The sequence below is a fragment of the Cricetulus griseus genome, chromosome 3 (genome assembly GCF_003668045.3).
Source record: "Cricetulus griseus strain 17A/GY chromosome 3, alternate assembly CriGri-PICRH-1.0, whole genome shotgun sequence".
Taxonomy (NCBI): domain Eukaryota; kingdom Metazoa; phylum Chordata; class Mammalia; order Rodentia; family Cricetidae; genus Cricetulus; species Cricetulus griseus.
Genome location: NC_048596.1, coordinates 68184902 through 68212418, shown reverse-complemented (window position 1 = coordinate 68212418; position 27517 = coordinate 68184902). Strand labels below are relative to the sequence as shown.

General features: G+C 47.9%; 1 protein-coding gene across 1 annotated transcript in view; it reads left to right on the top strand.

The window, feature by feature from the left end:
• The window catches only part of Lhpp (phospholysine phosphohistidine inorganic pyrophosphate phosphatase), an 86691-nt gene that overhangs the window by 19918 nt on the left and 39256 nt on the right, over positions 1–27517 (top strand). The window contains exons 3-6 of the mRNA XM_027409143.2: positions 3662–3815; positions 10492–10555; positions 11885–11977; positions 16456–16547. Of these exons, the coding sequence (XP_027264944.1) occupies positions 3662–3815; positions 10492–10555; positions 11885–11977; positions 16456–16547 (403 nt within the window). The remainder of the gene's footprint in view (positions 1–3661; positions 3816–10491; positions 10556–11884; positions 11978–16455; positions 16548–27517) is intronic.

Below are 27517 nucleotides of genomic sequence, written 5' to 3'. Positions count from 1 at the left end.
AACTATCACCCTCCAACCTCCAGCCTCAAGGCCAGCTTGAATGGTCCTGGGAGTAGAGCCTGAGAGTTCCTTGATCTAGGCAAGAGGTCAGGGATTTAACCCAAGAGGTAAGATTATTGGGAGAGAAGAAAGAAGTGGAAGGGATGGATATGAGAGTATGAAAATTAAGATTGCTGTCCATAGCTTTCCCATAGCCTGTCTGCCTCAGTGACAGCCAGTACTGCTCTTTGGTGCAGTTCACAAATGACTGTCAGAGCAAGGTTTGAATCCAGATGATTTTGATCTGCAGGACCAGAGATCCTTGAGTCCTCGGTGGGGAGCTTTTGTGGAGCAAAGTAGAGGGAGCTATATTCTCTGGTGACTATTTAAATCAGGGTTCAGGGCTGGAGAAATGGCTCAGCAGTTAAGAGCACTGGCTACTCTTCCAGAGGACCTGGGTTCAATTTCTAGCCAACCACATGGTGGCTCACAACCATCTGTGATGAGATCTGGTGCCCTCTTCTGTCCTACAGGCATATTTGAAGGCAGAACACTTTAAACATAATAAATAAATAATTTGTTTTGTTTTGTTCTTTCGAGACAGGGTTTCTCTGTGTAGCTTTGGAGCCTATCCTGGCACTCTCTCTGGAGACCAGGCTGGCCTCGAACTCACACAGATCCACCTGCCTCTGCCTGCTGAGTGCTGGGATTAAAGGCGTGTGCCACCAACGCCCGGCTTAAATAAATAAATCTTAGAAAGCAAGCAAACAAACAAAAATACAGGGCTCAAATGCCAGGAGGTGGTGGTGGTGCACACCTTTAAATCCAGCACTTGGGGGAGCAGAGGCAGGTGGATCTCTGTGAGTTCAGGCCAGCCTGGTCTACAGAGCAAGCTCTAGGACAGCCAAAGCTACACACAGAGAAACCCTGTCTCAAAAAAACAAAAACAACAACAGCAAAACAAACAACAACAACAGCAAAATGGGTTCAAGTACTTCGGGATGCTTTTTTTGTCCTTCCTTCCCTCTCTTCCTCTCACCCCCTCCCAACCTCCACCCAACTGACTGCTTTCATTTTGACAAACCCCTGGGCAGAGGCAGGGTACTCTTCTGAAGTGGAAAGTACTTTCTGGAAGGCTGGAGGGTGGAATCCATTGCCCTGGCACAAATTAAAGGAATCATGCACAGCCTTTAAAAATCCTCTTTCTAAGCTCCTTTCTCTGTAGTTAGGAACCCTGCCAATGTCTTTAGAAACCCTATCTCCTGTTCCTCGGGAAAAGGGTTGCTAGGCATGGAAGAGAGGGTAGAAAAGCTGGGCTGGGGGGTAGGGCTCAATAAAGCATTGGCTCAAAGGTGATGCTAACCAAGGAATACAGCTGACATAACAGAAATAGGGGGTGGGGGGCATCCTTCATCTGCTGTTGTGTCTGTATTTTCAATTAGTGTGTCTATTTTTCAGGCTTTTGACTTTTTCTAGGTTTTCTACCCAATACTGTATTATGAAAATCTTCAGACATATAGCAGACTTCAAATTTTTTGCCTAATGAGGCTCTGGAACCTTCAGAGTGGCTCTGTCAATAAATACCTGCTACACAAGCGGTAGGACTTGAGTTTGATCCCCAACAGCCCTGTGAAAAGCTGAGCATAACAGTGTACCCCTGTAATCCAAGCACTGAGGAAGTGAGGATGTGAGGATCCCTGGGGCTTGCCGGCCATCTAGTCTAGCTGAATTAGCAAGCTTCCAAGGGTCAGTGAGAGACTCGGTCTCGACAAACAAGGTGGAGAGCCGTTGAGGAAGACACCTAATATTGTCCTAACTTCTCCATACGCATGCACAGTCATGTGCTTGCACACACACACACACACACACACACACACACACACACACACACACACTGTTTACTTAGAATAGTTTTACAGGCCTCCCTGGATGCTGAGAAAGGTATTCTATAATATTTTCTTAGTTATATGTCCATCCATGCCTCCATCTCTCTATATGGTGGTTTTACTTTTGAATCATTCCACAGTGGATATTGGTGTATCCCCTTAGCATTTCAGCCTGTGATTGACTAGAGCTCAGGATATGGTCAGTTTTGTGGGTTTTTTGTTTTGTTTTGTTTTGTTTTTGTTTTTGTTTTCTGTTGATGTAAGATTTACATGTGGTGAAGAACCCAAGACTCAACTACACTTTTGGGGACCTTAACTTTTGCACCCCCGGAATTCCACACCTCTAGAGACCTCCATTATTATCACTCTGAAGGTTCCTGCATAGTCTTCTAGTCAGTCCCTACCTCCTACCCCTTACTGACAGATTATTATTATTATTATTATTATTATTATTATTTGTTTTTTAAAGACAAGGTTTCTCTGTGTAACCCTGACTGTCCTGGAACTTGCTCTGTAGACCAAGCTAGCCTTGAACTCAGAGATCCACCTGATTCTGCCTCCTGAGTACTGGGATTAAAGGCATGTACCAACCCCTCCCCCCAATGACAGTCATTATTATTTTTTTAAGATTTTATTTATTTATTATGTATACAACATTCTGCTTCCATGTATATCTGTACACCAGATATCATAACGGATGGTTGTGAGCCACCATGTGGTTGTTGGGAATTGAACTCAGGACCTCTGGAAGAACAGCCAGTGCTCTTAACCTCTGAGCCATCTCTCCAGCCCCGACAGTCATTATTTTTATATTTTCTATTGTAAATAAATATACCTGTTTAGAATTACATATCAATAGAATTGTACAATGATTAATTGATCCAGGGACCCAAAGGCCACCCTAGGTCTCAGTTATTCCCTGGACGAGCTTGGAGAGACATTGCATTCACCATTAAAGCTGAATACAGTGAAAGATCACAGCTCAGCTTAACAAGGGAAGAGCTGCACAGGGTAAAGGGCAGGAGAAGCCAGGCATGAAATCCTAGTTGTCCCCTGTGTTGGATTTGCTTAGTTGTCTCAGCAGTGATGTGTGACACTGCAGGTTGGAGCTTTGTTGTGTACACTTTTTTGAGAATGGCTGATCATCTAAGCACACAGTCCCCATGTGACTAACCTTAAGGACTCCACCTCCATCCACATTGGTCACTCAAGATAAAATTGACCCAGTGTGAAACCCCTCCTATTATCAGACAAGATTTTGTAGGAACTCAGGGTTTCTCCCCAGAGCTGTTAGAGGGCCAGTCTTTTTTGTTTTGTTTTGCTTTTGTTCTTCAAGACAGGGTTTCTTTGTGGCTTTGGAGGCTGTCCTGGAACTAGCTCTTGTAGACCAGGCTGGTCTCGAACTCACAGAGATCCACCTGCCTCTGCCTCCCGAGTGCTGGGACTAAAGGCGTGTGCCGCCAGGCCACCACCACCCAGCTAGAGGGCCAGTCTTAAAAACAGGCCTTTCTCTGGAGTGTGTAGGATTGAAGCAAGCTAGGCCTGCACACAAGTAGTCCTTTGTGTAAAGCTTCTCACCAGCCTACAGCCTCCTCACATGTACCACCATGTTCTTGCTCTTTGCCATGTAGGGAACATGCCACAGTGCATTTATGTCTCCATGTTTCCCAGTTTCAGGCTGTTCTGAAATCTACATTCTGCCAGGCAGACCTGTTTGACAGAAGGTGTCCCTGTTAGGAGCTGGGAGCAGGCCACATTCGAAGCTTAAAGACTGTTTTTCTCTCTTGTTCTTCCAGGGGTCCGCTCAGAATTTGATGACATTGACATGTCCAACCCAAACTGTGTTGTGATTGCGGATGCCGGTGAAGGCTTTTCCTATAAGAACATGAACAGAGCCTTCCAAGTGCTCATGGAGCTGGAAAACCCTGTGCTCATATCACTGGGAAAGGGGTAAGTCAGAGGCAGGGGGATTGTGCTGGGCAGCTCTGCCCGATGCTTTGTTGTTCTCTGCTATGGGATCAAGTAGAGACAGATGCAGACAGAGGGTGTGGGAGTAAGCACAGGGGATTTTTTTCCTCCCTGGCCTTTTTTCTCCATTTCCCTGTTTTCTTCCTCTTTAACAATCTTTCCAGAGTTATTTGACCAAGTTTCTGTAAGAATCTTGGACCAGGAGAGGGGTGGGGCCATCAGTGCAGGTGGAGGCCCCAAGGAGATCTCAAAGGCTAAGTGTTGTCTGTCCTGAGTTTATAGCAAAGGAGGAAAAGGACATAGCACAAGATGTTTAGGAATGGTCTCTAAGGATACTGAATGTATTAATAGATGGACTTGGGGTCTGGGAGGATGCTTTGGTCTGGGTGCCAGGTGCTGGGTACTGTCTCTAGAGTTGGAATTTGGTCTCCATGCTAGGCTTGTATCACACCTCAACACTATGCTAGTCTGCTTCCACTGTTCCAACAGATACCTGAGGTAAACGGGTTCAAGGAAGGCCAGGTATCGGGCTCATGGTTTCAACGGCTTGCTTTGGGCCTGTGGTGAAGGTGGACATAATGGGAGGAATGTCTAGCTTATCTCTGTGGAGATAGGGAAGCAAAGACAGAAAGAACAAGAATCTCAGTGTCCCTTCCAAGCTACCCCCTTTAGATCTCTAACTTCCTTTTACTAGACCCTACCTATTTTTAAAAATTATTCATTGTTTTTGCTTTATGTGTATGGGTATTTTGCCTATATGCATGTCTGCACACCATATGTGTGTAGTGCCAGTGGAGGCCAGAATAGAAAGTCAGATTTAGTACACCGGATTTACAGACTGTTAATGACTAGTTGTGAGCCACCATGTGGGTGCTAGGAACCAAACCCAAGTCCTCTGTGAGAACAAGTGCTCTGAACTGCTGAGCCATCTTTCCAGCCCTGCTCTGTTTTGTTGAGATGGGATCTGGTATAACCCCAAGCTGGCCTGAAGTTGGTTATGTTCTACATAATTGAGATTGGTCTTCAACTTCGGATTCCCTTGCCTCTACCTCCTGACCTCTGCAATTATGGGCGTTTGCCACCACAGTCAACAAAATAGTTTTTCCCTCATTCTTGGTACTGGTTATTGAACTCAAGGCCTTGTACAGGCCAGGCAAGACTGAACCACTGAGCTATATCCCCATCCCTGCTAGCATCTTTCCTTACCATCGAGACAGCACATACTCATTGAAGAAAACTTAGAAATCATAGAGCCTAAGAAGGAAATAAAAGATATTTGCAGTCTGACTGTAGAGCACAAACACCAGCATTTGGAAGTATGTTGTCAGATGCATGCCTTCATTGGATGCTGTGAGCATGACTAAATTGAGAGTCACCTAGGATACACACTGTACGTATCTGTGAGGGTATCTGAAGAGAGGTTTAACTGAAGAGGGCAGACTTACCCTTGGCTAGAGAGATGGTTCAGCAGTTAAGAGCACTGACTGTTCTTGCAGAGGACCCGGGTTCAATTCCCAGCACCTACATGGCACCTGTCTGTAACTCCAGTTCCAGGAGATCTGACACCCTTACACAGACATACATGTATAAGCCACCAGGTCTGGCTCATTTTGAGCTTCATGAGACATGCTGCACAGCTCATTTCTAGAAGGCTGTCCATGTCTAGCCTGGTCAACAGAAACAGCACTAGAAAGAAGTTCAGCATTTCACCCTTGAGGTTGCATGATGCTTTGGGGTTCCTGCCCAGCTTGGTAGGCAGCAGGGCTTCCTGCTGGAAGTATTTCTATCCAGTGCTTTGGTGACTGGGCCTTCGTGCCCATTGATCTAGGCTCACTTAGCCTGCTTAACTCACTGACCTGGGTCCTGCCCTTGGGTTTTTGAATTGGCAAACCTGCACTAGAAAATGTGCATAATGAAAAAGCAATATTCTAGGTCATTTATGTCAACACGTTTTTCTTTGATGCAGTTTTATCATTGCTGAAGGTCATTCCAGATTGCTTGTAATGGCCTGAATAAGTACATTAGTGAAAAAGATGAAAACAGGAATTGCTTGCTCTTGGCTGGGTGATAACTTCAGCAGCCTTGGCAATAGCTGAGGGTTGAATGGTTATGTGCAGGGCCTCCAGCTCTCTAGATTTTTGACTTGGGTAAAGGGTGGCATGTTTCAAACCCAGAGAAAGGGCTCAACAGCTCCCAGAGGGTGGCAGCTTCTCTAGTCAGCCTAAGGGCCCAGGAAGAGCTCCTGTCACTGCAGTCAAGGCTGGGGTAGCCTTCCCGAGGGTGCAGGGAAGCAGGATGCCCCCTTCCTTGAAATGGAGCGATTTACATTTGACATCTGTGTGGACTGAGAGAGGGAATTGCCTTTGTAATTTCTCCTGTCATGCCGCCATCAGAAAATTAAGCTGTTTACTCTACAGACCATGGAGGTTAATGGCTCTTCTGGGAGAGGTCAAGTGGTCATTTTGCAGGGAGGCTGCACCGAGGAATCGGAAACGGCAGGAGAACGAAGCATAAAATCAGATCTGACTGCTTGCTCCCTGTGCCCCGATTCTCCCAGTGGCCACTGTGGCCCTCAGTGGCCTGAGGGCCCAGGGCCCTCCCAAGCCCACAGCTGGCCACACTGTGCCATAAAGGAAAACTATATCTGGTTGCTAGTGAAGGGGTGTAAATTAGATGCCTGCTTGCTGTTCCTCTTAGAGGGAACAGTGTTTACAGCCAGCAGCTGGCTTCAAGGTAGATTTTTGTTTTCCTGAATGAAAAATAAATACAGAAAAAAAATTGTGGACTCTCTAAAATGCAGCCCAGATTCAGTTTTAAAAAGAAAGTAAGCCAGGCAGTGGTGGCCCAGGCTTTCATCCCAGCACTCGGGAGGCAAAGACATGTATATCTCTGTGAGTTTGAGGCCAGCCTAGCCTACAAAGTGAAGTTCCAGGATGGCAAGGGCTGTTACACAGAGAAACCCCGTCTCAAAAAACAAAAACAAACAAAAAAAAGAAAATTGGGAGGGGTGACTGGGGATGTAGTTTATTTGGTAGGGTGTTTTCCTAGCATTCAGGACACACTCGGCTCCATCCCCAGCAACATGTAAACTGAGGTAGTGGGGCACATCTGTAATTCCAGCATTTGGAGGGTGGAGGCAGAAGTAGCTCTGTGAGTTGGAGGCCAACTAGGTCTACTTAGAGAGTACCTGACTATGTAGTGGGACCCTGTCTGAAAAAAAAAAAAGCCTCTCTTGAGAGAGGGGTTGGGGCAGAGATTAAAGGTTTTCCTCTTAGCTGGGCAGTGGTGGCCTTTAATCTCAGCACTAGCAGAGGCAGGCAGGCCTCTGAGTTTGAGGCCAGCTTGTTCTACAGAGTGAGTTTCAGGACAGCCAGGGCTACACAGAAAAATTCTGTCTAAACCCCCTTCGCCCAAAATAAATTTTCATTTGGGATTTCTGAAAATCAATTTTCTCTGGCTCACAAGATTATGCTTGGGCTGTGTATTTCAAGTCACCCTGTGAGTAGAAACACCCTGAAGTTACTTTAGAATAAACATCTAGACCAGAGGCCAGCAGAGCTATGCTCTGAGGACTTCTTAGGGGTGAGATTTCCAAAGAGAGGGGCTTGTTTCCCATCCATCCAGTTTCCTGTGTCCTCTAGCTGGCCCTGGGGCAGCCTGGAAACCCCCAAAATCCTCAGCTGCAAACAGTTTTGTTTTGGAAGTTTCTGTTTGCTTCTGTTGACATCTTCTGTGGTGAGTTAGGTCTGCCCCTCCTCCCCCAGCCCATTTCTACTCACCCTTTCCTTTGGGAGGCCCCTGCTGATCCTCTCCTAGGGTCTTTCTCTGACTGCCCATTGGAACAAGGGTTGTAGTCTTCTGAGAGCCTCCTGAGGGCCTTTGCCCAAAGAGGATGGCCCATCAGGTACTCTGGTGATCCTGAAGTGCTCCCTGGTCTTCATACTCCTTCCCCTCACTCATAGAGTGACCTGCTCCCCTCAGAACACAGCTTAATTGTCTCTTCTGAGGGTTACCTATTCATATAGCTCACCATGTTTGCGTGTACAGTTTCTCTGTGGGTCTGTTTATGCCTCCTCTACCCTGGGAGTCCAGGAGTGCATGCCAGGTCTGGGCATGTCCCTGAGTCCTGCAGAGAGTCCTGGACTGAGTGGAGTAAGCCACCTGCCACCCAGACAGCACAGCATAGCACCAGTGTCTCCCTCTGCTGACCAAATCCTGTTTATCATTCTCCAGGTCTTTGAAACTCTGGACCCTGGCTATAGTTTATTGTAAAAATAGAAAAAAAAATTGAAGCAAACACTTTTAAGTAAGTGTGTTGTGTCTGTCTGTCTTTCTGTTTGTCTGTGAGTGTAGGCATGCTCATGCCAGGGTGTGAATGTGGGAGTCACAGGTAGGTGTCTGTCTGTCTGTCTGTGTGTCTGTGAATGTAGGTATGCTCATGCTAGGGTGTGCATGTTGAGGTCACAGGACAACCTTAGCTGTCATTCTTCACCTTCCACCTTGTTTGAGACAGGGTCATTTTGTTGTTTGCCAGTTTGGCTTCTGGGGCCTTTCCTGTCTCCACCTCCCATCTAGCACAGAAGTGCTGGGGTTACAGACAGTGTTCTCTACTCTCTGAGCCACCCAGGAAACTTTTAAAGCCTTAGAAAACTCGTAAAGAACATTTCTTGAGAGTGTGGGAGATGGCTTAGTGGTTAAGCTGTTGGCATGTAAGCAAGGGGGCTGGAGTTTGGATACCCAGAACCCACATCAAAGCCAGGTGGGTATGGCCTGCAGGCTGCCTGCACTTCCAGCCTTGTAGAGATGGGGGATTCCAAGAGTAAGTTGGTTTGTAAGACTAGCTGTATCAGCAAGCCCTGAATTTGACTTAGAGACCATTTTCCAAAAAAATAAGGTGAAGGAGTGATGTAGGGAGTTCCCGATCCTAGCCTCGGGCCTCTGTGTGCACATGTACACACACACACCACACATACATACATGTCCCCACTCTAGAGGCCGTAGGATCTAGGAGAATAGAGCCAATAAATCAGTCAGACTAAAGTCTCATGCAATAGCCAATTTTATTCAGAGCATCAGACAATGTATACTCCAAAGGTTAAGAAAGGCCACATGAGTAAAGTTCTCGTGAGTTCAAGCTGTATACAATCCCAAGGACAAGCTGTGTGTGGCAAAAACACATTTTTCTTGGAGGCATAGAAAGAGTAGCTTAAATGTTTAATTGAATAACAGCAGCAAGCAATAATGAGTCTTCTAAAGTAAACTCTCTCCCTGTCCACTATACCTGGGAAGAGCATGAAAACACATTCCAAGAACAGTTCGGTGTTTTGAAGAAACTGAGGTCATAAGACTCCCATCTGGTTTTCTTGGAGTTTTCTCACAAGCACTTGGAATTCTTCTCACATAACTAACTCCATTCTCAGACAGCGTTCCAACACATACATACACATGAAGAAAAGTAAAAAATTCTTGAGATCGGATCAGCTATGTATCCTAGACTGACCTAGAATTCTCAATCCCCCTGCCTCAGCCTCCTGATTGCTGGATTACTGGAGTGACAGCACCAGACCTGGGTCCTGTATTCATTTTCCCACTGAGCTCCCGTCTCAGGGCCTGTCTCTCAGCTCCAGTGAATGGCTATTTACAGTAGAATTCTCCAGTTTTCTGTTGAGTGGTGTTTATGTTCTGGGCATGTAAGGAACTTTAAGTGTGTTATTTTGTACAAGCTTCACAACAGCCCTAGATATGGATGGTTCATTTCTTTTGACCATTTTCCAGGTGAGGAAGCTGAGGTCAAAAGGTTTACATAGCCCAAAGTCCCTGCTAGGGGATCTGAATGTTGAGGCCAGCCTGTGGCTCTCTCTCCTCTCATCCTCTGCACACATGCTTAGTTAATGTCCCCTGCTGGACACGGAAGGAAGGAAAAACTGACTGGGATGGCCAGACCTCTTAATAATTCTAAACTCAGATCCTGTACCATTCCTGGATTTCAGTGAACCTATCTCTAGAGCATGATGTGTAAGCCCCCTTCTTACTTCCTTATGGTCATATGGCTTTGCTCAGAGAGCCCCGGGTATGGATGACTTTGCAGTCAGAACTCCTTGTACCTCGAGGCCTTGGTCTGATATGAGATAGGCCGTGGGCACTTGGAAGATCTATGAGACAGTCTTAAGGAGGACTGCTCCCAGAGTCTAATTTGTCTCTTCAGTTGGGAAGACATTCTTATCATCTCATGGAAGCATCTGGTGCCCGTGAAATCTGGCACCTTGCCTGACCCTAGCTAACAGGAGCTGTGGCAGGCTGCTGTGGAACTAATGGAGTTCTCTCCTCAGGCAGCAGTTAAGGGTTAATTATTAGCAATTAGGGAGTCAGCACATGCTCTGGGGGCCTGACGTCCCTTCCCAGAACACGGGTCACTTGTCTTCCTCTGTGTTATAGTAACTGGATCCATCTGTCCCCCTTAGGTCCCTGGTTAATCATTGTGGTAGGGTCCCTACAAGGCCAGCAGCAGGGGTTCCCTGGCTGAATGATCCATGGTGTCCTAGTGTTGCTGGCCTTCTGGATCTGCCATGTGGCCTCCATCAGTCACTCTCAGCATGGTGTCAGTACTGACCCGCACCTGTGGCTCTCTGGTCACCTCTTCCCTTCTGCTCTCTTGCAGACGCTACTACAAGGAGACCTCTGGCCTGATGCTGGATGTTGGAGGCTACATGAAGGCACTTGAGGTACCAGTCCTGGTTCTATCCCATGCTCTCTTCAGGCTTTCATACAAGTAGCCTTTCATGTTTCTGAGTGGGGCCTCCTGTGTAGGGTTTCCAACCACACATCCCCTCTCCTCTGGGATTGCTTCTCCCATTGCCTGGGTCATCATGCAGTCAGTTACATGTATGTCATTCTCTTACCCCAACCCTGACCAACCTCCTGGTGCTCTCTCCCAGCATGCTCTTTGCCACTCTCCTCTGACTCATGGTCGCCTCCTTCCTGGCCCGGTAACACCTCAGGCTTGATGTGTCCTCCCTGGCCTTGTTCCTGAGATGACCCTCCAGGTTACAGACCCATCTGTGGCCAGACCTCTGGAGTCTATTGTGACTGTGGCCCATCAGTGACCCCTGCCTACACTCTTACTGTACCACATCCTATCCTCAAGGTGGTAGCAGCCCCTGCCCACCTGTGCCCAGTTTTTTTTTTTTTTAACTCTTAGGGGGCCTGCCACCCAGCTCCCATATAAATAAATACATAGAGACTTATTCTTATTTATGAATGCCAGGCTTAGCTTAGCTTTGTTCTAGCCGGCTTTTCTCAACTTAAATTACCCCATCTACCTTTTGCCTCTGGGCTATTAGATTTCTCTATTCCATAAACTTTTCTTTACTTCTTACTCCATGGCTGACTGGGTGGCTGGCATCCTCTTCTCCTTCTCCTTTTCTCCCTCCTCCTTCCTCTTTCTCCCCCTAGATTTCTCTTCCTATTTATTCTCTCTGCCCGGCAGCCCTGACTATCTCTCTCCTTCCTAGCTACTGGCCATACAGCTCTTTATTAGACCAATCAGGTGTTTTAGACAGACAAAGTAACACAGCTTTGCAGAGCTAAACAAATGCAACATAAATGCATCATTAAAACAAATGTTCCACAATAGCATAAACAAATGCGACACATCTTAAACTAACATCCCACAGCACAGGTGGGTGAATTGAATCCTGGACCACTCAGGAGGGCCTGTGATCTACCTGGAGGTGGGCAGCAGGGACAGGCAAGAGAATGGGATTGTAGCCCTGGTCTCCTGTTCCTGGGGAGGCTTGTGGCTTTACTAGGTATGGTATGCCACTTTGCTATGGGCAGCCTTTGGAGTGAGTGGCAGAGCTGGAGGTAGGTGTCTTAAGCATTCTGGGCAGCAGCCTATTGTGGAGTTTTGACACTCTTGTCTGTGAGATGTTTTGGGGACCCATAGCATCCTGCTTTGTGAAGGGCCTTAACCATCACGAGACAGTCTTTCCCATATTTGATCACATTCCTGTTGCTGATCTCAAACCCATGCTGTGTCTTTTCTTTGCCAGTATGCCTGTGGTATTGAGGCTGAAGTGGTGGGGAAACCTTCCCCTGAGTTCTTCAAGTCTGCACTGCGGGCCATAGGGGTGGAAGCTCACCAGGTAGGAGTGGAAGAATTTCCTTCCTTCTTTAAATTTTTTTTAAGATTTATTTATTTATTTATTTATTTATTTATTTATTTATTATGTATACAGTCTTCTGCCTGCATGCCAGTAGAGGGCACCAGATCTCATTCTAGGTAGCTGTGAGCCATCATGTGGTTGCTGGGAATTGAACTCAGGACCTCTAGGAAGAATAGTTAGTGCTCTTAACCGCGGAGCCATCTCTCCAGCCCCTTTAAATTTTTTAAATGACATTTACTTACTTATTTCTTTTGTGTGTGGGACTGTGTGAGTTCATTCTCTCCCTCCACCATGTGGGTTCCAGGAATCGAACTCAGATCATCAAGGTCAGCAGCAAGTGCCATTATCCACTAGCCATCTTTCTGGCCCAGAACTCTTCTCACTGAGTAATGAGATAGTTGCTTGCCATGTGTTCCAACAACCAGATCACACATTGTACTATTGTAATATTCCCCCCTCTTAAAAAAAGCATTCCTTTCTTGTTTTCTGTGTAGATGGATAGTACATGCATGAACATGTATGTAAGTCACAGGTACACATGTGCCACAGTGTACATGTGGAGGGCAGAGTTCAACCTTGGGTGTTAGTCCTTGCCTTGTCCTCTGTTTGAGACAGGATCTCTCTTACCTGCCACTGCATATGCCTAGCTGGCTAACCAGTGAGTTTCCTGTCTCTCTCTCCCATCTCAATGTAGGAACACTGGGGTTACAGATCTGTACTGCTGTGCCCATATTCTCATGGGTTCTGGGAGTTAGAACTCAGGGCCTCATGTTTGCACAGCAAGCACTTTGCCAACTAAGCTATCCTCCTAGCCCCAAGAACTATTTTGTTACTATCATGTTTTAAAGCAAATCTCACACCTTATGTATCCTTTCCTGCTAAAATAATCCTTTTAAAATGGGGCGTTTTAACAAAACCACCAAGCAGTAGAACCCCAGGCAATGGCCAAAGAGCATACAGAAAGCTGGTGGGTGAGTCTCTTGACTCCTTAGGACTAAAGTCTAGAACTCAGGACAACAGCACACCTCAAATACACATTAAAAAAAAATCGGTGATCTTTGGCTTTTGTCATATTATTATTTGTCCTTATAAATGTGCCAAGCTATGGTGAAAATGGCTTAGTGAGTGCCATCTCTGAGTTTCTGAGTGACTGGAAAATGAAGGTGTAAATATCCCTTGGGGAATTTCCATGCAGGCTGTGTGCCCTGCCTGTCCCACCATGTCCTTCCCTGTGATGGGGACATACTCTGCTCAGCAGAGTCCAGGGAGAGCTGACAGCTCATGAAACACAGACTTTCCTGGGAAGCCCTTGGGCCCTAGAAACCTGTCCTCCAAAGCATGTCACCTGGTAGGCTCCATTTTTCTGAGCATCCAGGATGGTGAAGGAGAGACCTGCAGGCAGACAGTATCAAAGCATAGGATCTCCTCTTTTAGCCCAGACTGGCTTCTACCTCACTATGTAGCCAATGATGACCTTGAACTTCTGATACTCCTGCTCTGTCTCCCAAATTCCATGATCTCAGGCATTCATTCCACCCCTGTTTCATGTGCTGTCACCTTGGAAAATCGGAATGCAGGCTTCACACACACCAGACAAGCGCTCTGCTGACTGACCCACACACCCAGTCCCGGTGCGCTTTACAGATCCAAACTACCAAACCTGTCTTGGAGGCTGACAAGCCCCCTGCAGCTCTCTGCATTTCTGGGTTCCCTTGGAGTACAGTCATTCAGTTTTGAACGTCTGTCTCCCCTGTATCACATCACAGTCAGGAAGGAGTAAAAGCCAGACCTGACAGGTAGAGTTTTTATTTCCCCCGATGGTGCACCTCTTGACCTCCATCTTCTTGCCAATGATTTTTTAAATCCTAAATGATTTGGCAATAATTGCTCCTCTCGGTGTGATTATTGCCCTTCACTGATGGTAAATCTGGAAATTCCCCAGGGGTTTGAGAGCATTTTGGTATGCAGAGCCCACAGGCTGGCCCAGACAGGCTTCACTGCACATCCTACTGGCTGCCCATGTCTAGCTCAGCTCCCTGCCACCCACATCTCTGCTTCCTGGGGTTCTGCCCGATGCTGGCATCCTGTCACCATCCCAAACATCCATCCCACAGATGCTCTTCCATGGGTGATAGCACTGTCTCTGAGGGATTAGTTTGGTTTTTGTTTTGTTTTGTTTTGTTTTCAGAAACCATCTCCATGGACCACACCAACAATTGACAGCCCAAGGGGGCCTTGAGAAGGCAATTCCCACTGTCTAGTTGTATGTGTGCACGCACATACATAAGAGTTTGTTTTGAGGCAGTATTTCATGTATCCAGACTGGCCCTGAACTCACTGTGTAGCTGAGGATGACCTTGAATTTCTGATCTTTCTGCCTCTTATCTCCTAAATCCTGGAATTACAAGCACATACCACCACACTTGGTGTATGCAGTTCTGGGGCTTGAACTCATAGCTTTGTGTATACTAATCAAGAACTCTACTGACGGAGCTACAGCCCTAGCCCACATGTATAACATTTTACTGTTCCCAGAGGCATGGAAGGTGCCAGGCATGACATGCAGTAGTTGGGATTTGTGTTCCATTTCTAGGAAGTCCAATCATACAAAGGTCCCAATGCCTTTGGCAACCATCAACGCCTGAGTTGGAACCCTTGAGTGTTCAAAGGCTGAATTCACGGTTTTAGGATGGCTCCTTGAAAGGGAGCTACCTAGCCTAATGTGAAATGTCTGACCATCTGTATCTGAGGCCACTTTGTGCAAGTTGTTGGGCAGTACTGAAGCTTTGGAGTCTCTGGTCCATGTATCACTGGACCCCATGCTGTCCCACTACAACGAATAGATTCCACTGGCCGGATCTTCCCAGGTGACTGGATGGTTCTACATGGCTGTATCAAAGTTGGTAGAAAACAAAACAACCTCCACTCCAGCTTTTATCAGTGCCCCCCCCAATACTGTTTCCTAAAAAAAGGTTCCATGATTTGTCATAGCTAGGCTCTTGCCACTGGCACTATTATTTGCTCAGGATTTCTTTAAACTGACTTTTTAAAAAATTAAGTGAGCTTTAAAAGGAACTTTAGTGCATTATTACAAGTGGGAAACCAGAGTATCCTGACTTTCCATAATATTCTAAGAGTAAGCACCATACGATTATTTGGGGACAGTGATAGAAATTAGTTTGCCACCAGTATTTGTTACATATCTTACACACACACACACACACACACACACACACACACACACACACACACAATTTCAACTTCAGATTCTGCTTATGAAGCATGTTGTACTTGCCTTTTTAAGTCTGGCTTGTTTTGTTTAATGTAATGATTTCCAGTTGCATCTATTATAGGTGCCCCCATTAATACCATCACACTAGAGACCAAACCACCAGCACACAAGCCTTTGGGGGATACCTTCAAACCATATCCAGACCACAGTGGCTACCTTTTTGCTATGTCTTCATGTGGCCTTTGCTGTGCTTGTATGGAGACAGCTGTGGGGTCTCTTCCTCCTCCAAAAAGGGCCCCAGTCACAGTGGATCAGGGCTCCACCCTTGATCTCATGGACTCTAAATTATACTCTGTAGATGTCATCTCTAAGTACTCATACTGGAGTTCAGCCTTGCTGACTTAGGAGGGTACAACTCAACCCATGATATCCTCCCCACACAAACTGTGAGAACACTGAAGGCAGGAGGCTGGGCTAGTCACAGAGCCACTTTACCTGCTTCCTGTGCCTTGAAAGACACATCTGTCCTTGTTTGATGTCCAGTGCCTTGAGACACTGGACTCACTGTTGGTTCCGAGAGCTTGCCTATGTGGAGGGTTGTCTCAGGTGGGAGGGATAATCCCACACACTGCTTCTGAAACCCTATCCAATAGGCAATTCTCTCTCTCTCTCTCTCTCTCTCTCTCTCTCTCTCTCTCTCTCTCTTTCTGTCTGTTTGTGTGTGTCTATGTCTGTGTGTGTGTGTGTGTGTGTCTGCGTGTGTCTGTGTGTGTGTGGTTAGATTTTGGTTTTTACATAGTCACTTGACAATTGACAGTAAACCTTTTGAAGTGGGGACTACAAAGACTTGCCAGACATTGCTGTAGTTTTCACTGTACCTGTATCATTCACAGAAGAGTGTTTAGCATCAGGTAAAACGGTCTGCTCTCTGTGGAGGTGGCTGCCCCTCCCAAGGCACCAAATCACTTTGACAGCTGCTGATTGATTTCACATTGAATAAATAAACTGGTCATGGCCCAGGGGGGCAGTGGGAGATATATTCAGGGTGGCTTGACTTTAAATCAATACAATGACAATATTATCTTGTTTAATTTGGATGATGGTGGCTTTAAACATCAAATCAAGCAGTTTATTATGTCAAGATAAGAAAAAAGAAGAAAGATATAAAGAACTCAGGAATAAAACTCTCCTGACATAACTTCTGAGCATATTTCACTGCTGACAGGCCATCATGATCGGCGATGACATCGTGGGTGACGTTGGCGGTGCCCAGCAGTGTGGAATGAGAGCACTGCAGGTGCGGACCGGAAAGTTCAGGTCAGTGCCCACGGATCCTTCATTTTCCTGCTATTCTCTGTACCTTCCCAGGAGGACAGCCTTCTAGTCTTGGGGCTTTTCTTAACAAACAAACAGTATGTGAACCTTCATGGCTTTGTCTGTGGCTGACCCCTAAGAACCAGTGTGGCTGATGTTTGTAACAGAAATCACCGTCCTTCGTTGGGTAGTGGTGAGGCAGAGTGACCCTTGATGCAGAGCCTGGACTTTGAGGCAGACGTGAGTCTGTGTGCAGTGAGGATAAAGATGCAATGCTCTGCCTGTCCTGGTGCTGTGCCAGGGAATGGGGTGGTGTTGTCCATGCTCCTTGGGGCAGTGTGTTCTGAACCTTTGCAGTCATTGAGGTTACAACTGCCCTCAGGCTGTTTGGCTGCTTTCCTTTTCCTTTGATCCACCTTCCCCAACCTGTGAGAGGCACAGAACCTAGAGACCACAGACACCTGTCAGAGATACTCTGGGTCTGAAGATCATGAACAATTGCTAGGAATTGGGCAGTTGGATCTGCCCTGTGTATGGCTTGCTTAGCTATTGAGAGTGTCTTATGCATTGGCCATGTCTTGCTTATTTATTTATTGCTTAGTAATTTTAATTATAATTAAAATATAATTGCACAATATTTCCCCTTTCCCCTCTCCAACCCCTATTTTATATTTTGAAGCAGGCTTGCATGTAGCCCAGGCTGGTCTCAAATTTGTTATATGGCCAAAATTGATCTGGAACTTCTGAACGTCCCCACCCCAGGTATTGGGATTATAGGAGTGTGTCACCATTTCTAATATGTTGGGGATCAAACATAGTGCTCTATGCAATCTAAGCAAGTATTCTACCAACTGAGCCACATCACCATCCCTACCTGGCTTGTTTTCAGTGGATTCCATTGTGACCAGGCCACTCAAAGCCCTGTTTGGTCCATGATAGAGAGACTTGGTGAAAACGTGCTTATCTGGACTTGAAGGATGGTAGGTCAGTCACACACATCTGAATGGTTGTCTTAGGCAGGGCTAGAATCCATAGATGGCCTGACCATCACTCTGAGATATGTCCTGGATGAGGTGAGGTCATCTGTGAGTGGAGTGAGGAAGGTAGTCTCAGCACTCCTGGGATCCACTTCCGGACTCTTCCAGGGTGAAGTGTTTGTAAAGCCCCAGCATACCTGAAATACAGACTTTCTTTCCTTTCCAGCCTCTCTGTGGAGGATCTCATGGCTCCATTGGTTATGTCTGGCCTGTGGGAGTCCTGCTCAGAAGGTAGAAAAGTATTCTTTCTAAGTGACCAGCCTGCTATTCAATCTACCACAATGGCCTACTTAGAAACATTGTTGGTTACTTTTTACTCTTTGGCTCTTTGACTCTTAGTCCCCCCACCACCACCCAGCTCCCAAATAAATCCACACGGAGACATTATTATAAATGGCCAGCCTTAGCTTGTTTCTTGTCAGCTTTTCTTAACTTAAATTAGCCCATCTACTTTTTGCCTCTGGGCTTTTACCTTTTTATATTTCCGTATATCTTTTCTTTCCTTTTTGTCTGGCAGTGTGGCTAAGTGGCTGGCCCCTCCTTTTCTCACTCCTTGATCTTCTCTTCCCAGATTTCTCCTCCTATTTATTCTCTCTGCCTGCCAGCCCCACCTATCCTTTCTTCTGCCTTGCTATTGGTTGTTTCTTTCTTTATTAGACCAAGCAGGTGTTTTAGACAGGCAAAGTAATACTGCTTCACAGAGTTAAACACACAAAAGAATGCAACACATCTTTGCATCATTAAACAAATGTTCCACAGCATAAACAAATACAACACATCCTTAACTAATACTCTACAAGGAAATCTAACTTTAATTCTAAACCTGACTGCTAACCCTAATGTTTTATATGTTACATTTACTATCAGTGGACTACTAGCAAATCTTAGTCTCACCCTAATCCTAAGATTTTGTGGCCTGAGGTGTGTTTTGTACCTGCACTGCCCTCTTCTCACTGCATATGACACTTAATTCACAGATGCACCTTTAGGTGACCTGACTGCACACCAGAGGCTAAACGGGTCCTGTGTTCCTTATCCCTAAGGAATAGTGGTGGCTATTGTGAATAGCCCTGGTGGCTGCTATGAATCCAACAGCATCTCTGGCATCCTACACACTGCAATGTATACTGTCAATGTGTGCCAGTGGGTGGCCCCTGAATTCAGACAGGCTCAAGTGCCTTTCTTTTCCTCACCTTGTCCCTTCCATACATATCAGGTCCTAGGTCCAGCTCTACCAGTGAGCTGGGTTTCCAGAAAGGCCTGGCTTTGGGAGCCTCATTTGACTTCATCTCCACACTAGGAAAGTGTCATCATTGTTGTGCCTGTGGATGGTGCATGCAGGATCTAGTTTCCAGGATGTGCTTTTCCAAGAGGCAAACAGGAATTTTGTGTAGCCTTTAGCTCCCGCTGTGTTTGCATGGGGTGCTGCCAGGGCCCTCACAGAATCCTTGAGGAAACTGCACCCAGGAAGGTGTGTCAGAACCATCTCGGAATAGGCCCAGCTGCCTGGAGTGGGGTGAAGTCCCTTACCAAGGGTGGACCCCAGAGGCTGGTGCTTGTCTCAGCAGGAAGGCCAGAGGACTGAGTGCCAGAAGCCTGAGCAAAAGGCCCAAGGCATCTGCATTAGGCTGACACTGGTCTGGCCTCTATATCAGACCCTTTCTCTGTACTCTGGTCCCTATGACAGTGCTGGAGGCTGGACCTATTTCCTGCTGATAAAAGAAGAAGTGGAGCAGAGTCTCAGAGGGATCACGGAGTCTCAGAGGGATCACGGAGCCCCTGGTGTCATTGTGCCACCTCCCATTTGCACATGCAGAAACTGAGGCCCAAATAGATCAGGAACATTGGTGCTGGGTTGTCATTCCATCTGCTCCACCTGCTCTATGACCATCCATTGCCTTTAGATTGTCATTGCTAAAGCGGTGGCTGGTGGTCAGGAACCCAGAGTATAGGTGGTGACCTGTGCTGAGTAGAAAGGGGAAGGACTAAGAGACATAAGTGACTTTGACTGTGCCGCATACCCTTAGGGGTCTCCTGTGTCATGACACTGTTGTGAGAACAAATGATCTTTCAGGGTGCACTCGACTTGTCCAAGGTTTGTGAATTTGGGGCTTCTCAAAAGAGAAAGCCATTCCACCAGAGCTAACACCTGTCGGCCCATGCCCAACCAGGGTAGCCCTTATCTAAGGGGAAATCACTGGAAATGGGACTCTGCCTGCCCCAGCGCAGGTTGGCTGGCCCGCCCAGTAAGTGGGCACAGTGGTTGCCAATCTATCCCCACACTTTAATTTGTCCTGGGTCCTCCTCCTCACCAAGCAAACAGAATCCAAGCAAGCACTCCATACCTCAGACAGAGTTTCTCCAGGAGGCATGGAATGGTGGCTATGGAATCTGCCTGTGCCAGGGAAGAATGAGGAGCTGTCACACAAGCTGTTCTCACAGCACCGCCTCTCTCTGGTGCAGTGTGGAGAGGTGACCTCATTTTATCCCATACTAGACGCAGGTTCCTCATGCCAGCTGAAAGGCCCAAGCTTCCTACTATATCCATGCAGCTAGTTGACACCCACTTGCCTTGTCCTTGTCTGACAGGGTACTTCAGGTATTGGGGGTATTGGGCAAAGTGAAACTCAGGGAAGATGTGATGGCACCAGGTGGGGGTGGTCAGCATCCAAGATGCATTGGCCTTCTCTAATCACCTCCCCCAGCCCCCAATTGTCCTTTTCTTCCCATCCCTCTTCTCCAGGGTCTCCAGCTCTACATTGCTTTCCGTCTTTCATGTGCTGCCTCCTGCTCTAGCCACAAGAGGGCGCTTTGTCACCAGGTTCTGGGAGAGCCAACCCTTCCTTCGTTCAGGACTTGAACACACAGGCCCAGGCAGCATATCAGGCCTCAGTGCATTCTCACAGGCAGCCCCCCCCACCCGCCCACACACACACACTCACTTATTCACATCCATGCCTCTGTTCTCCCAACTCACTCCCATGCATGCTCACCACCTCTTGCTCCCCTGCTGCTGTGTGGTTTTGTCATATTTGGGGTCAGGCTAGCTTGCTAGACTCAGGGCAGGCTGGGCTCTCAAGAACCAAAGCAAGTTCTGTGACCCATGGAGGCTTCTTTTTTGTTCTTCTCGAGCTGGCACCATCACCGGAGGAAAATCCTTGGAATGGTGATCTGGTCCTGGGGTCCCTGCCATTGTCAGAGAGGAGAAAGGCCGGGTCCCTGTGTCGGGAGAGTCCTTGCCCACCAGGTCCCCTATTGTCCCCTCTTAATTTGTCTCTTGAGCCCTTTGTCCATGCTGTGCCCCTCCACCCCTGTTCCCATGTGTCCCCACCTACCTCCTAAGCTTGTCTAGGTCCTGTAAGGATCCTTGCCTGGCCTCCTTATGATGGAATCTCAGTGTCCTTCAACCAGCAGGGGCCTCCACTGGCTCTGAGTGGGGACTAGAGGGGCAGGGTGACTTTTAACACCATGTGGTAACTAGCTTCTTTCTATCTATACCCCAAACATGTGCTCCAGGAGCTGGGAGTTAGATGGCTCAGTGAGTAAAGCATTTGCCTTGCAAACATGAGGACCTGAGTTCAGATCCTCAGAACCCACAGAAGACCAGATGTGTCAGTGAGCATCAGTAATCCCAGTATTCCTACAGTGCAATAGGCAGGGTCAGTAGAATCATGGGAAGTTTACGGGCCAGGGGCCAGGGGTAGCCTGGTGTCTACAGCAGCAAATAACCAGAGACCCTGTCTTAATCTCTGAGATTGTCCTCTGACTGCCACACAGTGACAGGCACACCCACACTCTCACAGATGAACATGTGTGAGTGCACACACACACACACACACACACACACACACACATACACACACACACACACGCATATACACACACGCGCGCGTACAAAAATTACAAAGAATTTCCCCAACCTTCTTATTTCCACAGCATTTTGGAATTTTCCAAATAGCTATCTTTATATGATGTTTCACACAAATCCCATTCGGGTCTCTCTAGTGACTCCCAGAACACTTTGGAGAGAACTATGAAGTTCCGTGGTGGCCTCCAGGCTCCTTCATCCCATGTTCCACCATGGCTCAGCCCCAACTCTGTCAGGAACAGTGGTTATGAAGCGTGCAGGCAGCAGTTTCACGTTCTTTTTCCTGAAGTCCAAGGTGTTCACATTGCAGAACCAATAGGGGCCCATTCAGGTTTCCCAGGCTGTGGATGACAAGCTCCAGTTCTACCCTGGTCTCTCAGAACCTGGGGACCATGGTGACACTTAGAAGTTTCTCCCCGTAGTGTGCCATAAACAGTTCTTCCTTACTCCTTCACTCTTCTGGACCACGGAAGATGGTTATCCTGCCTTAAAAACAGGGGGAGGTTGGGAACCTCTGACCTGACCTATTAAAGAGAGAGGCTGAGTTTGGGGAGTCTGTGGATAGCAGGCTGCTCTGGCCCTGGCCTTCCTACACCTCTCTGTCAGCTTCTTCACCTCCCAGTGGAGCAGTCCAATTCTGGAGTGTGCCACCAAGAGTCCCAGCTCTCATGGGTACAGATGTTCATGGGCAGTGGATCCCCAACAGTGTGTGTAAGGCTTGTTGTTGGTTGTTGTTTTTCTCGGTGTGTGTGGGGGGGAGGCCTTCTGGCAGGCATTAGCCAGCCCGGAGAGGAAGGGGTTAACCTTTTTGGATCCCACCAGTAAAGAGGAAGCTTAGTGTTTCCACGTGAAAGAGTTTAAAATAAACTTCTAGGCCAACTCAGACAGGGCTGCTGCAGCCAGATGGAAGGAAGCACACTGAAGTACTGGGATGGGTGAGTGTCCCAGCTGGTGTGCCGGTGTCTGCCTGACTGAGAAAGACACCACACACACACACACACACACACACACACACACACACACAGAGAGAGAGAGAGAGAGAGAGAGAGAGAGAGACAGAGACAGAGACAGAGAGAGACAGAGACACAGAGAGAGAGAGACAGAGAGAGAGACAAAGAGAGAGAGAGACAGAGAGAGAGAGACAGAGAGAGTGGGCTGTGGACAAGAGGTGGGCAAGCCAAGGCTTTAGTCTGGCCCCTGGAATGTAGTCCTGGCTCTGCTGGAGACCGCCAGGTGGCCCAGACTCCCTGGCTTCCTAATAAAAACAATAGCCATCCCTTTAAAAGAATGCGAGACTCACAGGGTGCCAGGAGACACTGTGCAGCTCCTTGGAACAACCCTAGAAAGTAAATATAGTAAATTATTTAAACTCAGTTGCCTCTGGGTTTAAATAATTCAAATTCAGGAACAGTTCAACCTGGTAGACCCCAGAGTTCAAGTGATTCTAAAAGACCCACTTCCCGTCTTCCCACTGCTTTCCAGCTGCTGAGAATAGTCCAGGGCACATGTGCTGTGAGGTACTCCGGGGAGGTGGTGGGCATCACACCACTGCCCACATGATCAGAAGCAACCTCTGGGATGGAGGCTTCAGGGATGTCATAAATCAAGGCCCAGAGAGTGGGTAGCAGGCATGGCCAGCCTGAAGCCAGCTGTGCAGTCAGATGTAGTAGATAGTTGGTACAAGACTGGAGGTGTTTTTGGTACCTTCTCTACCTTGATGCCCAGCTCAGGGTCTGCAGCAGACCTTCACTGCTCCAACGTCCCCAGTCCCACCTGGCCATAACTCTGGCAAGATTCCCCTCTGGTTTGGGGTAGCACTAAGTCTTACCAGCTAGGAGAACGTTGTGCCATGGCAGCCAGGGTGCTCACTGCGGTTGAGCCTCTCATTTCTGCCCCTCCCTCAGGTTGCTCCCCCTGTGTTCTGAGGGCAGTTGCTGCAGTGGGCAGTTCTGGAACAGCTCTTTCCCAGGCACTGTGCAACCTGGCAGTGTGCTCAGCCTGGCACTCCAGCCCAGGGTAGCCATGCTTTTCATTTGCCTTGCTGGTTCCTGTGGATTCTACTGCTGGTGCCTAGGCTGTGTGGACTGACTTGCCATGGTTTAGGGGCTTGTGAAGATGTTTTCATTGCTTTTGAAACCAGAAGCAAAAAGTATGTGAAGTTATTGTAGCTCAAGAAAATGCTTAGGCACAAGTCTGGGGCTCGCACGGTCCTGCCTCCTCTGGCCCAAGCCTCTCAATCCCACATTTTCCCTGCTGATCCCCTTCACCTTCTTTGGGAGGTTTTGGAGGGCATACCTGCCTGACCTCACAGCTGCTGTCCACCTGTGTCCTGCACATCTGGACCCCATCACAATGATCCTTCTGGCCCTCCTATCCTGTAGTTCTTACTGCAGCTATGATGTAGCTGTTCTGTGGCCAATGTCGTGTTGCATGTTTCATAGGACCAAGGTCTACCCAGGCCACCCTTACGGCTACCCAGTACCCATCTCAGGGTATAGTGCACACCATCCTCTGTCAAGGCCTGTTGGAGGGATAGGTACCCAGACATAAGTCCTTATATGAGAGGTGAAAAGGAGGGATAATTTCCCCCATTTCAGCCAATATTCTGCAACCCTGGGGTTAAGGCCATATGTAGGGTAGACAGGACACATACTGAGAGAGGCAGAAATCCCTGACTGGGGTGGAGGGTCCTGTCCTCCCACAGGCTTTTAGCTGGACCCCAGACTCCATCATCTTCCCCTCAGACTTACTCCATCCAGGGTTGACATTCCTATGGGCATATAACAGGTGCCTGTGGCTATGGCTGCCACAAGCCTCCAAGAAGGGGGAGATCTGACCCCCATGCCATCCAGCCCAGAGGAAGCTCCTTGCTCACACGTGACTTTTTCCTGCTTTCTGAGGGGCCTTTCCCACCGTAGATGGCAGAAAGGCATCACACAGCCTAATTGCCAGCCCTACAAGAGCCCCTTTAAAAGTCTGACCATGAGAAAGAACAGCAGACATGGTTTGTTTCCATTTATAGCAAGTCCCGGGACAGACAAAACTGTCCCTGCTATTAGCTATCAGGAGGGTGCATCTGAGGGTTGGAGAGTAGAAGATGCTGGAAGGGCTAGCACATTCATTAGCTTACAGAACTGTGTGTATCCAGGGTCTGGGTGCTTTTGCTACATGTTATGCATTAATCATATGTGTTATTTTTAATATGAGAAGAGCCTTGACCACAGCAAGCAGGATGTTTCTGATACCTACCTTTTGACCTAAACTCCCAGCCTGGGGGCCACCAACAGCTGGATATATGTTGGGGGCACTTGCTCCTATCAAGCTAACCAACACTATAACTAAGGGGTGGCCACCTCTGGTGTTGGGCCATCAGGGCTGCTAGACATAGGCTACACCACAAGGAGGGTTAAGTCTAGGGCTGGCTGTATCTCCAATGAGGGTTGGTACATGACAAACGTGCACAGAGCTGTCCTTAGATGAAGGCTCACAACGGGAAGCAGAGTCCCCACCCCTGACTTCCAAGAAGTGAAGGGTTTCTGCTCCATCCCAGAAACCACAGATGGGGAGATCTGGATTTGCATGCATGGGAGCGGGAGGCCTCCTCTGGCGTACAAAGCTGGGAGAGGCATGCGCTTAGCTCTGGCTTTCACTGCTCTCAGGCCAGACCAGACAAAGTACCCTACACCCCCTTCACTCTGCTAGCTTTCAGCTTCCTGGGTACACACAGCCCTGGGCAGCACCAAGGGTCACTCCACCAGTGTTAGGTGACCTGCCAGGACATACTCATGCCCTAGGACAGACTTATAGTGAGGCTCAAATACTCTTCATATGCTTCTAAGTATAAAACTGCATTTTATAAATAATCCCATTTCATGTCTTTTTGTTATTGCTGCTTCTTAAAGAAACAGGCAGAACAAAATGCTAACTGGGGTTCCCTCAGAAAGATGAAATCCTGAGTTATTGCCTCTGTGCTTTTCTGTCTTTTCCAAAGGGCAGATGTTTCTTGCAGAAATAGAAAAATCACTTTAATTTTAAAAAGAAAAAAATTGCAGCCAGGAATGGAATCTTGAGGGCAGGAAATGGCTTTTCTACAGATTACTGACTTGGGCCTAGGCAGGCCCCACAGAACCCTCTACCTGACGAGCCATGGAGGATAGAGCACAACCTGGCATCATTGTGGCAGAGGCTTTGGCTGCTCAGATCTCCCTTCTCCATTACTGAATCCAGGCAGCAGCTACTTCTTCAGGCCACCTCCATTTTTTCTCCCCAGGTTCAAGTTGTTTTTTTTTTACCTTGACTCTAGGGCTTTAAGGAGGAAGAGAGACAGTCATGTAGGATGGGACAGGAGACCAGATGCTGTGGCCCAGCTGACTTGGCCAGGCCTGCTTCTTAATGGGTTTTAAGTTCTCCCAGAAGAGGCAGAGTTGGTTGACTGGGCTCTGGCGTCTGCTGTCTCTGATTACCTCCCCAATCAAGGGTCCAGCATCTTAGGAACACTTGAAATATCAGCTAGTGCCCCAAGCTCAGACTTGGTGCCTTCCTACAGCAGCTCTGGAGGAGCAGGAATGATAACAGAGCTGGTGGTGTGGCTCTCAGTTTGGGCTGTGGCTGGGCTTTGGGACTCAGAGGAGGTGGGCTCTAAAGGTTTCAGAAATGGGCACAGTACAGAGCACTGTGCTAGAGACAGCTCTGAGCCAAGTGTTGGTGGCACATGCCTTTAATCCCAGTACTCGGGAGGCAGAGGCAGGCAGATCTCTGTGAGTTTGAGGCCAGCCTGGTCTACAGAGCGAGTTTCAGGACAACCTCCAAAGCAACACAGAGAAACCCTGTCTCGAAAAAAACAAACAAAACAAAAGAGACAGCTCTGAGTGACTGGTGTCTAGTTCTCTGTGGACCTGGAGCAGACGGACCCTGGATGGATCCTGACTGAGGCAGAGGCCAGGAAACAGCCACACAGTGCCACTAAGTCAACCCCAGTTCAGAATGCAGAATTTATTGATTCTGTCCATGCACAAGTGCAGAGCCCTTCCAACCCACCTGTCTTGGCCCATCTGTGCTGCTGTAACAGAGCCAGAGATGGTAATCAGCAGGGAGCAGAAGCTTGTCCAAGCCTCTGCCACTGGTAAGGACTTTTCATGCTCTATCCTCACGAGGTGAGAGAACAGAACAGCAACTAAGAGAGGGAATGGTGCCCCTTGAAGCCCCTTTATAAGTAACTCAATGTCATTCACCATCAGGGAGTCCTCAGGGCTTTGTTGCCTCAGCTCCTGAAACCAGCACATGGCTGGGCCTAGGAAAGAACACACTGAAACCTTTAGAGCCCACCTCCTCTGAGAGTCCATTAGGATGACAACATTCGCCTTGTCTGGGCTGCTGAAGTTCAGCAGTATTCATGTCATGACCCACATCCCTCCCTGTAGGGGCCTGGCAGCTGTTTTTAGCTCGTTGCCATGTGGTCTTGTACAATTTAGCCAAGGATGAGTATAGCGCCCCGTGCAGCATCCTTGCTGTGCTGGCGGAGTGGCTTGTTCCTCAGTGTCTTACTTCACAGGACATCCAGGGTTAAATCCAACAGCAGGCATTATGAATGGGTACCCAGCAGGCCTGTAGTCAGGCTGTAGCTGTTCTTGGAACATGATGGAAGGCAGTCTCAGTGGAGTATACTGATCCACGTGGGTGTGACACATGTGAGCCACATTGAGGCTCAACCCAGGGGGGACCCTCAGGACAGTGAGTTACAGCCTCAGCTCCTGCTGGCCTCTCAGTGAGGAAGGCACTCAAGTCCCACAAGAGCTGCATCCTTGGGCAAAAAAAGCCAGGGTTGGGTGCTAGGGTCTTAGCTTAGTCCCCCCCCTCTTGAAGTGTCCCTCTCTCCTGTGGTAGACAGGATGTTTGACTGTGCCAGCTTCTGGGAGCATTATAAACCAAATAGGAACACCCCTGTAACCTGGCTAAAGTTGCCCCAGGTTTGTGGCTGAGGCTCCACAGTGATGATAACAGTGTGCAAGCAGATGTTGCCAGTCACCTATAGGCATGGCCTTCAATCCTGCAGTCCTCTGAGAGTGCAC